The sequence below is a fragment of the Scyliorhinus torazame genome, chromosome 25 (assembly GCF_047496885.1).
Source record: "Scyliorhinus torazame isolate Kashiwa2021f chromosome 25, sScyTor2.1, whole genome shotgun sequence".
In the NCBI taxonomy this organism is placed as follows: Eukaryota; Metazoa; Chordata; class Chondrichthyes; order Carcharhiniformes; family Scyliorhinidae; genus Scyliorhinus; species Scyliorhinus torazame.
Genome location: NC_092731.1, coordinates 37,340,646 through 37,352,963, shown reverse-complemented (window position 1 = coordinate 37,352,963; position 12,318 = coordinate 37,340,646). Strand labels below are relative to the sequence as shown.

The following is a 12,318-nucleotide window of genomic DNA, read 5'->3' as shown; positions in this document are numbered from 1 at the left end:
GAGGCATACAAGATGCTAAAAGGATAAAGTAGACGTGGAGCGGATGCTTCCTCTTGTGGGGCATTCTAAAACGAGAGGTCAGAATCTTAGAATAAGGTAGCTAATTTAAAACAGAGTTCAGGAGAAACTACTTCTGCCAAAGGGTTGTGAATCTGTGGAATTCGCCCCCCCAGAGTGTGGTGCATGCTGGGACAGTGAGTAAATTTAAGGAGGAGTTAGACAGATTTTTAATTGGGAATGGGTTGAAGGGTTATGGAGAACGGGCAGGACGGTGGAGTTGAGGCCAGGATTGGGATCAGCGTTGATCACATTGAGGGTGTTAGGCTCGGGAGGCTAAATTGCCAACTCCCCCCTCCGAGGTCATGTGTTCCAGGGAGGAGATACTCTGGCTGATTTCACAATCCAGCTCTTGGTCTGTAACATTGTAGGTCTGTAACATTGCAAGTAACAGTATCAGCCATGATGGAATGGCAGAGCAGACTCAATGGGCTGAGTGGCCTAATTCTGCTCCTATATCTTATGAACTGCATTGGTATTCTGAAAGGATGTGATTAAATGGGATCGATCATCCATACTTCTAAAAGTTAGCTATAAACCCAACTTTATGTAATTGCTGTACACCACGGCAGTCAGTTTGAGGTCACCAAGTAGATTTGTCTAGTTTCAAGGATCACAAGTTTTAGTGCTTCAGCTGCATCGAGCTGGATTAAATGACGGAATTATGTGGTCATTCATTTTATTACATGTTAAATGACCCGTTTAATGTTTACGCTTGATCCTTTTAGCTACTGTCTAAGGGGCAACTGAACCTAAGAAAACACACTTCAAAAAAAGTCTCTCTCTACTTTTGTTTCTAAATTCTGTGCGCTCATTTACACAATGAGCCTGTATTTGTCCCTGTGTGTGTGTTACTGGTGTCACGATACACTGGGCGAGCCCCACTTGACCCGGACTTGAAACACAGTTGAAATTAACTCTTAATGTTCAAAAAATAAGTCTTTGGCTGCCCAATAACTACAGTCACCAGGTTTATAAATTTAAACACAGTTAACTTTTATTAATAATAATTAAATATGCAACAAATATAAATGGTGAATATATAAATACCTCGCACACAAGCAACCACCCGGGAAAGAGGTAAGTAAAACAATGTTTAAAAGATAAACGTCTCTGATTCAAATGGACATCTTCCAGTTAGATTCTTCCCTCGGTCTAGGCCTGCAGTTGGGTGATACCTTTGCCTTCCTAGATAGGTCAACAGTTTGGAACTATGTTGGTGCACATGTACCATGTAAAGCTGCAAAATGATAGACTTCTACCAAATGGATGTGCCAGAGTCTTTACCAAACCAGTGCTTTTATTCGTAAAATATGCACATATTAAAAGTCTTGTCAGCGAGGTGCACTTCCTCCTGCCTGCATGCCCCATAATGTGACTGACTGTGTGGAGTTTGCACTTTCTCCCTGTATCTCCGTGGGGTTTCCTCCCACAGTCCAAAGATGTGCAGGTTGGGTGGATTGGCCACGCTAAATTGCCCCTTAGTGTCACAAAGATGTGCAGGTTAGGTGAGGTTATGGGGTGGTGGCGTGGTAGTGGGCCTAGGTAGGGTGCTGTTGCAGAGGGTTGGTGCAGACTGGATGGCCTCCTGCACTGTAGGAGTCCTATGGTTGTCCTGGAGTTTGGGTTTGCTGTCAATAGCACAAACTGCCCTGTATATGTTACCAATTCAAAGTGTCAGCTGGGGGATTTGGTGTGTGTGTCGAAGGCATAGGAGTGCTTCACTGTTAGTTACCACAGAATATACATTGGCAGCTGTAGGTGTCCCTGCTGCAGGTAAACCTTAGCTACCCAGGCATTTGGAGCTCCATTCCAATCGCCGTGATCAAATAGGTGAATGGGAATGTTGTTCGAAAACCAAGAATGTTGCTTTAACAGGGTGTGTGCCTAATCAAAGCCCGAGTGTAAGAGTAGTTTACCATCTCAGTCTGCGGGCGTTCTCGTCGAAAGCATGTCCATTTTGCCCGTGTGTATTTCTCATTTCTGTTTTGATTGTGCATCATACATTCCTGCTTATGTGCCATGTTTTAATTTTTTTGTCCTTACATTTTTTTTTTGTTTCCCCATTCACCATGTGGTTGATTTTGGTGATATTGTTTGGCTGTTTACTGTGTTGCCTTCTCAACAGAAGAAATTGAAGGTACGTGCATGCTTCCGTACATTGCTTTGGGTTTGACACACATTGGCCGGTGGCTCGCGAGTTATTCAGGGCTTTGAAACTGCGCTGTGTGAATATTGACGGAATTCTATTCTAATGAATCAGTTTGCATGAACGTTTCTATTGGCGTAACAGCGGGGGCTCTATTGGAGAATGTTGGAGGAGAATGGGCAATATTGATAGACTGTAAAAAAAAAAGCATTAATTTCTGAAATATTCCAGTTTTAATATTAGCACAGGGTAAATTCAAGGCCCAGGTGCGTTTATATATGCAAGCTTGCGGTTGATTTATATGTTGTATCACACTGATCCATCTTTGCTTTCCTACAAGCAACACCAATGTCTTTTTGCTCGATGGACTGTTTCGGTCATGGTTCAAGTTCCACTGCCACATAATTAAATTCAGCAACAACACCTTGTATTTCTACAGCACCTTTTTACGTAATAAAGCGTCCTGCTTCCCTGGCACATTATCAAGCAAAATTTGACACCGAGCCGGAAAGGGCAGAAAGCTGGAAAGCTTTGTCAAATGGATTGGGTTTTAGGGAGCATCTGGAGGTAGAGAGGACTGGGGGGTTGCAGAGATGAAGCGTGCAAGACCATGGAGGGATTTGAGGAGGAGAATTTTTAAATGGAGCTGTTGCTTGACTGGGAGCAGATGTCGGCCAGCGAGCACATGGATGACGGATGAGCGGGAGCTTGGGACAAGTAAGGACACAAGCAGCAGAGTTTTGGGTGGCCTCAGATTTACAGAGGGTAGAGCAGGAGGATGTTAGAATATCAAAGGAATTATGAATTTCACCAACTGAACTTACCGAGGTTAATGGTGTCACCAAGTGGAAATGTTGCTGGATATGTACTTAAAAGCTCGTCTTTTGACCCGATATAGCACTATTGTTGTGCACAGTCTGGTTCATCCTCAATCACCATAGGGAGGGCCGGAGAACAGGGTTGGTCGTGGGGTCCGAAGACCGTGGTCTCCGTAACGTTTAAGGGGAGAAAAATTCTGCTCATCCAGTACTGGACCTCGGGCAAGCAGTCTGCCAACTTGGAGACCGCGGAGGAGTTCAGACAGGTGTCAATGAAGCAGGGCTGGGTGCTGTTAGTGTACATGTACACAAAAAAAAAAGATTCGGAATGAGACTAAGCACTTTCGTAGCAAATATCTTTGGTTTCGCCTCCGATATCTCCAGCAAAGAAATGGCTTTATCAATTGAATAACGGACTACGATAGAAATCCAGCACGGGTTGGGATATCGCATTTTTGGTACCCGAATGTGGGTTGTTTGTCGGTGTTTCATTCATGGAGCATACCAATCATAATCCATCTTGCATCATTCACGACTCACCCAAAGGTGATGGAAATCCCGGCCCCAGGTTTCCACCAGTGCTTCATGTTTATCCGTTTTGCCTCCTCCCTTCGATGAGCTACTCTGCATCCACCTCTTGACTCCGCAACGAGAATTCCCAGCACGAGGAATCGCTTACTGCGCCATCTGCATTCCTTTCCCCGGACGCTTACACACACTGGCTGGTTAGCCAATGGCTACACAACATGAGATTTTTTTTGTCGTCTCCCAGTGTTAGAGCCCAGCCTGTGGTAAATATCTCCAGTTTGGGAATCTAAATCATTTTTAAATGAATGCGATGATGTTTTCAGATCTTAATTTATGCTGTTTTGTGATAGATCATCATAGAATTTATAGTGCAGAAGGAGGCCATTCGGTCCATCGAGTCTGTACCGGCTCTTGGAAAGAGCACCCTACCCAAGGTCCACACCTCCACCCTATCCCCACAACCCAGTAACCCCACCCAACACTAAGGGCAATTTTGGCCACTATGGGCAATTTATCATGGCCAGTCCACCTAACCTTCACATCTTTGGACTGTGGGAGGAAACCGGAGCACCCGGAGGAAACCCACGCAGACACGGGGAGGATGTGCAGACTCCGCACAGATAGTGACCCAAGCCGGAATCGAATCGGACCCTGGAGCTGTGAAGCAATTGTGCTATCCACAATGCTACCGTGCTGCCCTCAATGCCCGTGATGATTGATTAACATTTCCTTAATATGGTAAATCTGGATTGTGACCTCCCACAGATGTTGCTCCTGGATAAATCAACTTGTGGTGTTTTCCCCCCCCCCCCTCCTTTCTGGGAGTTCTCCACAGGTATTTGCCACTTCTGAAAAGGGGCGAATTGCCTCTGGCAAGTATTGTCTCATAAGTGAAGCCCCGAGAGCTGGTTGACTTGGCTATGAGAATGTCCCAGTGCCTTCCCTCTTTCCTCGCCTTCTCTGCCTGGCATCTTTATTGCATTGGATCAATATGGGATGATTTATAAACTGGCAAATTCAAAATGGCAACTCTTCTGGAATACTTGTTCTCTGTCTGGATTGAGATGCATTAATTAGAAAAGGGGTTCAGGCCCCCGTATCTACCCATTGCTTTCTCGATACAAGCAAGTTACGGTAAGCACGGAGGTGCAGTGGTTAGCAATGCTGCCTCACGGCGCCGAGGTCCCGGCTCTGGGTCACTGTCCGTGTGGAGTTTGCACATTCTCTGCGTGGATCTCACCCCCACAAACCAAAGATGTGCAGGATAGGTAGATTGGCCATGCTAAATTGGCCCTTAATTGGAAAAAATAATTTGGGTATTCTAAACTTTTTTTTAAAAAAGCAAGTTACAGCGGCGGCTGGAATCTGAAACAAAAACAGAAAATTACTTTCTCGTACTTGCTGTAGAGGACAGTAAGAAGTCTTAAAACACCAGGTTGAAGTCCAACAGGTTTGTTTCGAATCACTAGATATCGGAGTACTGCTCCTTCCTCAGGTGAGGAATCCTTCATTCCTTCATTCACCTGAGGAAAGAGCAGTGCTCCGAAAGCTAGTGATTTGAAACAAACCTGTTGGTCTTTAACCTGGTGTTGTAAGACTACTTACTGTGCTCACCCCAGTCCAATGCCAGCATCATTGCTGTAGAGGAGAAGCTTTGATCAGTTATTCCTTGGGGTGCAGAATGCCTACCCTGTGGGAAACAAGTCCTTGTCCTTGCAACCCGAGTGCAAGCCCGTCCTGTTCCCTGATGGCATTTTACAAAGAATTTTGGAGCCTTAGCTCGTTTCTGGTAAAGGTCAAAATTGAGTCAGTAACTCCCAGCTTCTGCCAGGCAGCATGGATTAAAAATAACGACAAACTCTGCTTCTCAGTTCCAGTAGTCTTACGTTGTGGCCCTCCTCTGCGGCTACCATCTTAATTAAAATCCCAATCTCTTCACCCCCACCCCCAAAAACAAAAGCAGCCTTTGGTCATCTGGGACTATGGCGACTTTACCTTTATAAAACTAAAACCCAGGAATGTGATTTTACGTGTGGCTTTCCAAGGCATAATTTGGGGTTAGTACTGTGCTTCCATCTTATTGAAAATGTTTCCAGTTGAGGAAATCATGAGCCTCTTCCTGAATGTTGGTTTGAGCCTGACTTGCATTGGTTGATGGGGCATGAGTTGATCTGTCTGCCCCTATAGGTATTCAATCCGTGTATTGTTAGGGGAGCTACAACGTGGAGAGAGCAAAAATTGGGAAGTTCAATCCTGCAGTATTATCTAATTAGTGGTGGACAAATGAGGTTTTATTGGCTCGCCATTGCGTTGTCTCTTCATCTTCTTTATTGTACTCTGTAGCCTCCAACATTGACAACCTGGTCCTTGATGAAGATCATTCAGGGGCACGAAGATTGCTGAATCACTGGAGGTAATCCTTTTTCATCCTTCCCCTTACACTTTAAGGACGTTATCTCTGATGGCCACCTCTGATGTTGTCACCTTTTGCCAAGAAAGCAGGCCACCTGCTCCTCGCTTTCCAACAGTATTGGCTCGAGAATAATCCTCATACTTCTCTTTTGGTTCCTTCTCGCACTGGCACGGCTGAGATGGGAATTCATGGTTGCGCACGCATTGCAACAGATGCATTTTCTTGTAAAAATCCCTGTGACGCAAGAGTCAACCGCTCTATGGTCTGGAGTCACCTCAATCATAGAAGGTTGTGACGGCACAGAAAGAGGCCACTCAGCCCATCGTGGCTGCAATGGCCAAAGAAAAACAAGCCCACAGGCGAATCGCGCTCTCCAGCATCTGGTCCGTAGCCCTGTAGGTTGCGGCACTTGAGGTGTGTGTCCGGACATTTTAATGAATTGAGGATTTCTGCCTCTACTCCCCTTTCAGGCAGTGAGTTCCAGACCCCACAACTCTGATTAATCTTTTCCCCCTCAGCACGGTAGCACAGTGGTTAGCACAGTTGCTTCACGGGTCCAGGTTCGATTCCCGGCTTGGATCGCTGTCTGTGCGGAGTTCCTCCGGGTGCTCCGGTTTCTTCCCACAGTCCAAAGATGTGCAGGTTAGGTGGATTGCCCTTGGTGTCCAAAATGTTTGGGTGGGAGTTATTGAGTTACGGGGATAGGGTGGAGGCGTGGGTTGAAGTGGGGCGCTCTTTCCAAGGGCTGGTGCAGATTCGATGGGCTGAATGGCCTCCGTCTGCACTGTTAATTCTATGATCTCCCCTGTAATCGCTTTAAATCTATGCCCCCTAGTCACTGACCTCTCTGCCATATAAATGGATGGATATTTGGTCGTTCTGTGGTCACAATTACTGATCCTAGTTTTTTAAAATTTCAGATTTATTGCTGTAGTGGGATTTAAACTTGCGTCTCTGGATTGCTAGGCCAGTAATTTAACCGTTCTGCTGCTGTACTTCTTAACATGTTAAAATAATTATGTTATATGCTTCGTGTTTTTGCACCCATTTGGGTGTTGCACTCAGTTGAATGCCACAGCTAACAACTCTTGTGTATTTTACAGGGACAAAAGGGAGGAGGAACTTGGTGAATACTATATGAATAAGTATGCCAAGCCAACTGCAGGAGATCAGTAAGTACTCTGTTGGACATTCTTTTAAAAAAAAAATGAGCAGATGTTCCGATTCTGAACCCATTGTATCGCAGAACCTGAGGGCCGGTGTAACGGGTTTACTTCCACTGCTGTGGGGTTGATCTGCCATCAAAGGGAATTGATTTCACAGCCTGATTCCTGTAGAATAGGAAACGAGTGCTGAGTGTGGGGGATTGGGAAAGCCGCTTGGCTCCACAATATTGGTGATCCGTAAGGACTGTAGAAAGGATGGGGCAAACGTCCTTTGTCTACCAAGCTTACTTGACCTTTCTTGGTGCCATGAACTGTGGAACATAAAGGGACGAGCCTGGAGCATCTGTGACTTTTAACCCCCCCCCCCCCCATTTACAAATTGGTGTTAAAATATTGCACAGCTTTCAATCTTGTTAGCCCCCCACGTCCGTCCGTCCGTGGGGAGTTTGCACATTCTCCTTGTGTCTGCATGGATCTCACCCCCGCAACCCAAAAAGATGTGCAGGCTAGGTGGATTGGCCACGCTAAATTACTCTTAATTGGAAAAATAATTGGGTACTCTAAAGTTATACACAAAAAAGCGCCCGTTGTACTTCTCTGTGGCTGAATAATTGTTCCACCCATCTCCCTGATATATAAGGTTAGGCAACAGTGACCCAGAGCCAGGGTTTACGTTGGTCACTGGACAGCAGTACAGAACGGCAATGAGAAGACATTAATGTGCCTTTTACAGATTTAAACTTGCATTTCAAACTTGCATTTCCATGTATAAGCCCCTCGCGATTGTATCGTCCCAGCTGTTTTTGACTGGCCTTGCCTAGCTTGCTCTGATCCAGTTCCATCCACCCTCCTGCAGACGGGGCTGTCTGTGGCCCAAGCTGATGTCTGAGTCGTTTTGTGTCTGCTAACTTGTCCTTCTTTCCGTTAGTTTCTACGGTGCGTCAGACGAACTCTCAGATGACATCACCCAGCAGCAGTTACTGCCCGGTGTAAAGTAAGTGATTCCTCAGTAAACACTAAACTTTCCAAAATTTGTAGTGTGTGTCAAATTCCCCTGCATTCTCTGAGCTAATTCTGTTTGGTTTCTCTTTCCCGCCTTGCACAGGGACCCTAACTTGTGGACTGTGAAGTGTAAGGTAAGGCTATTCCTAGATGTACAAGCTAAACCTATGGGACGTTACACATTTCCAGGGAGTATTGCAACAAGTCAAAAAGCAATATATTGTCAACAACAATTTAATGCATATCTAGAAACAATTAATTGCTGTTTTAGTAATCAAACTATTTGCTATCGTTCCAGGCTCTCTCCCCATGTAAGAAAACACTTGCTGCAGATCACATTTCTAGCAAATGGGTTTTCTATTCTTAAGGCCAATGTGAATGACCCCCACTTTATGCTATATTTACCGCCTTGTTGGCGGCTCACTTCATCTGTTCTATCTCTGTGTCCTCCTCACAGCTTATATTTTCACCTAGCGTTGAATTGGAAACAAATTTCGTCAAAGAGACATAGAGTAACGTGACTAAGTCATTAATATAGATTGTAAATAACTGAGGCCCCAATATTAAATCTTGTGGAACTCCACTGGTTACATCCAACTTAAAAATGCCCCATTTAACCACAGAGTAGAACCATAGAATTCCTACGTTGCAGAAGGGGGCCATTCGGCCCATCGAGTCTTCACCGGCCCTGTGAAAGAGCACCCTACCCGGGCCCGCTCCCCATCATATCCCTACTCTGCCCATCTTTGGAACCAAGGGGCGACTTATCATGGCCAATCCACCTAACGTGCACATCTTTGGACTGTGGGAGGAAACCGGAGCACCCGAAGGAAACCTACGCACCCACGGGGGGAATGCACAGTCACCCAAGGCCAGAATTGAACCCGGGCCCTGACGCTGTAAGGCAGCAGTGCTGACCACTCTGCCACCGTGCTGCTCCTGCTGTCCGTTATCCAATCCTCTGTCCATGCTTCATATGTTACCATGTACACTGATTTTCCCAGTTAACCTTGTTAAATGTCCTTTTGGAAATCCCAAGTCTATTACATCTACTGGTTTCCCCTTTACCCGACTAGTTACATCCTCAAAATTTAAATAATAAATTTGTTGAAGATGATTTCCCTTTTCGTAAAAACGCCATGAGCTCCTGATGGGCATGAAAGATATTGCAGTGCAAACTGTGCCCTTCAGAACTAGCTGGGTGGGTGGAAATAGCTCTCCAGTCGTCTATTGATGGGCAGGGGTGGGGTTAGTTGAAGCACACCCATTGATGTGTGTGGTATAATCAGGAGTTTGTTTCGAGGCTTCAGAGAGTGGTGAATTGAGTAGCGTTTCTGCTGAAGTTGATGGTTTTAAAGAAATGGGGCTGGATCCTCCACTGATGGGATGCTCCGTTTTGCCGGCAGCCCGGGGGGGGGGGGGGGTTCCCGACAGCGTGGGGCTGCCTCACAATGGGAAACCCCATTGACTGGCTGGCGTAACGGAGCATCCCGCCGGCAGGGTGAGGCAGAAATGTGGCGGGGCGGAGCATCCCGCCGATGGTTTTTGATGCCCTGTGTGGAATTGGAGTGCAGTGCACCATCTAGTGGACAATGTGGGCAGGGCTGGGATGGTTGAACCTTTCCCAACACTTCCTTACATTTGATACCGAGGAAGGAACAAATACAAATCTTTGTTTGCGGAAATCGGCGCAATTTTGAAATTCTGTAATCCAAAGAACTTCTGGTTATAGTTAAAACCAGAGCCCCCCCCAGCACGGCTCAGGGCCAGGAGACAGCCAAGGTGGGGGTGAGCAACACCGCACAGCGGTAAATGCCGCCCACTGGGGGCTCCCTATGACCGTTCAGTAGCCCCCTCCCAGGGGAACACATTCGGCCATTGGCCCCACACAACCTGGTGGGCCCACCTCGGGGCCTCTGTCTGGCCCAGCTGGTGCTCAGCTATCTTTTTGTTTTCTGTATTTTGTGTATCCTTTTTCAGTTTTTGGGCTAAATAAGGGCCCCTCGTAATATACGTTTTACATGTCGAGACTGTACACTGTGTAGGATAGTTGAATCTTGTAGTGGTGTTGTAATTTTTGATACATGCTTTGGTTTGGTCTTGTTCTGTAACTTGATATAAAATGTGAAAAGTCCAATTAAAATACTTTTTGAAACAAAAAAGAACTTGCACCTTTGAGAGTGGCCGTGTCTCGAGCAGACCCGCGTGTCCCCCAAGCATAGACCACATTCGTGTTCGGCACCACGCGTATGAATTTCAGTTGCACCTTGATTCTCTAATTTAGAAATAAAAGGTCATCTCAAAATCTGGATTTGTAGTTGGTGAAATTGAGAATTGCTCGGTGACACGTTCTTCCTTTTCGCAGATTGGTGAAGAACGAGCTACTGCCATTTCACTGATGAGGAAGTTTGTGGCCTATCAGTTTACAGATTCGGTAGGTATCTTTTCATCGTACTTGGACAGCAGATTTACTTTGAGACTCTGTTTCCTGTTCTCTTAAGATGTATACTGACTTACAATATGGAGACATCCTAGAAGTTTTAATTAATGAATTGCTGCACTCCCAAGAAAGCAGTTGTCTTGCTGCTCTTTGGGAAAAGTGCCAGACCCATCTCTGAGGCACTCTGAGATCAACTGCAGAAAGTACTGAATACTGCAAGGGCTGTGGGCCCTGATAATAAATGGGCAATAAGAAGTGACGACTTGTGCTCCAGAGTTAGCTGTGCCCTTAGCCAAGCTGTTCCAGTACAGGTACAAAACTGGTATCTACCCAGCAATGTGGAGAGTTCTCTGTCCTATCCACAAGCAGGTAACCTCCAACCTGGCTGTGACCGCCCCACCGGGCTACACTTGATCATCAGCAAAGTGATGTAAGGTGTCGTCGACAGTACTATCAAGCTGCACTTACTTGCCGATAACCTGCTCAGTTTAGGTTCTGTCAAGGCCACTTGACGCCTAAACACATGAAAGCTTTGGTCCAAATGTGACAAAAGAGCTGAACACGTTTGGGGAAATCAGTGACTGCCCTTGTTATGGGCGAGGTGTTTTCAGAACCCCAAAATGTATCATGAAGTCCAACCAACGTCCCCTTTAATGTATTTGTTGTTTTTCCGAGCACATGGCTTGTTCCCTAGGTGCGGGATTACAATTATGGACACATGGATTTTTAAACACAAAACAATGTTTATTCCATGAACTCAACTTAACCTCTTAAATAAACATTGGATCTCTTAACACCCCTTACTTCAAAGATAACCCCGGAAATATTACAACACTAAGTAATCCTTCAGTTATTCCTTTCAACATCCAAGAGAGACTTAACACATTTAAACAGAAACACATCAGGTTAAAGGCTTTACTATTATGAGTTTAAATCACCCAAATTATCCAGAGATAGTCTTTCATGCTTTCATGGCAGAGATCACAGCAGATCCAGCTCACTGCAAACACAGACTCACACCCAAGCTCTTTTCAAACTGAAACTAAAAAACTGCAAAATGGCTGAACTGAGCTCAGCTCCACCCATTCTCTGACATCGCTGTTTTCTTAAAAGTACATTGCTTAAACATCCATTTCTCAAAGGTACTCTCACATGACACCCTTGGAATCAAGGCTGCATTTGACTGGGTTTGGCATCAAGGAATCATAAAACTGGGGAGGGGGGAGTTCTTCACTGATAATCTTTATTATTGTCAGAAGTAGGCTTACATTAACACTGCAATAAAGTTACTGTGAAAATTCCCTAGTCGCCACATTCCAGCGCTGTTCGGGTACACAGAGGGAGAATTCGGAATGTCCAAATTACCTAACAGCACGTCTTCCATGGGACCTGTGGAAGGAAACCGGAGCACCCGGAGGAAACCCACACAGACACGGGGAGAACGTACAGACTCGGCACAGACAATGACCGAAGCCGGGAATCGAACCTGGGACCCTGGAGCTGTGAAGCTACAGTGCTAACCACTGTGCTAGCATGCCTAGTTGGGAGTCTTACCTGGCACAATCATCAGACATCACTGTAGGAGTTTCTCAGAGTAGTGTCCTCGGCCCAACCGTCTTTAGCTGCTTCATCAATGACCATCCTACCATCGTAAGGTCAGAAGTGGGGATGTTCACTGATGACGGCACAATGTTCAGGAACCATTCAGCCACTTTCAGATGAACTCTCAGGTGGCATCGCCCAGC

At 45.8% G+C, this 12,318-nt stretch overlaps 1 protein-coding gene across 3 annotated transcripts in view; it reads left to right on the top strand.

Moving 5' to 3' along the window:
• The window catches only part of supt5h (SPT5 homolog, DSIF elongation factor subunit), a 76,540-nt gene that overhangs the window by 38,330 nt on the left and 25,892 nt on the right, over positions 1-12,318 (top strand). For 2 of the 3 annotated variants that reach the window (XM_072490314.1, XM_072490315.1), the window contains exons 5-10: positions 2,186-2,197; positions 5,896-5,965; positions 7,069-7,137; positions 8,060-8,125; positions 8,237-8,267; positions 10,499-10,567. In XM_072490314.1, the coding sequence (XP_072346415.1) occupies positions 2,186-2,197; positions 5,896-5,965; positions 7,069-7,137; positions 8,060-8,125; positions 8,237-8,267; positions 10,499-10,567 (317 nt within the window). The remainder of the gene's footprint in view (positions 1-2,185; positions 2,198-5,895; positions 5,966-7,068; positions 7,138-8,059; positions 8,126-8,236; positions 8,268-10,498; positions 10,568-12,318) is intronic. The other variant, XM_072490316.1, reaches the window with a different exon arrangement.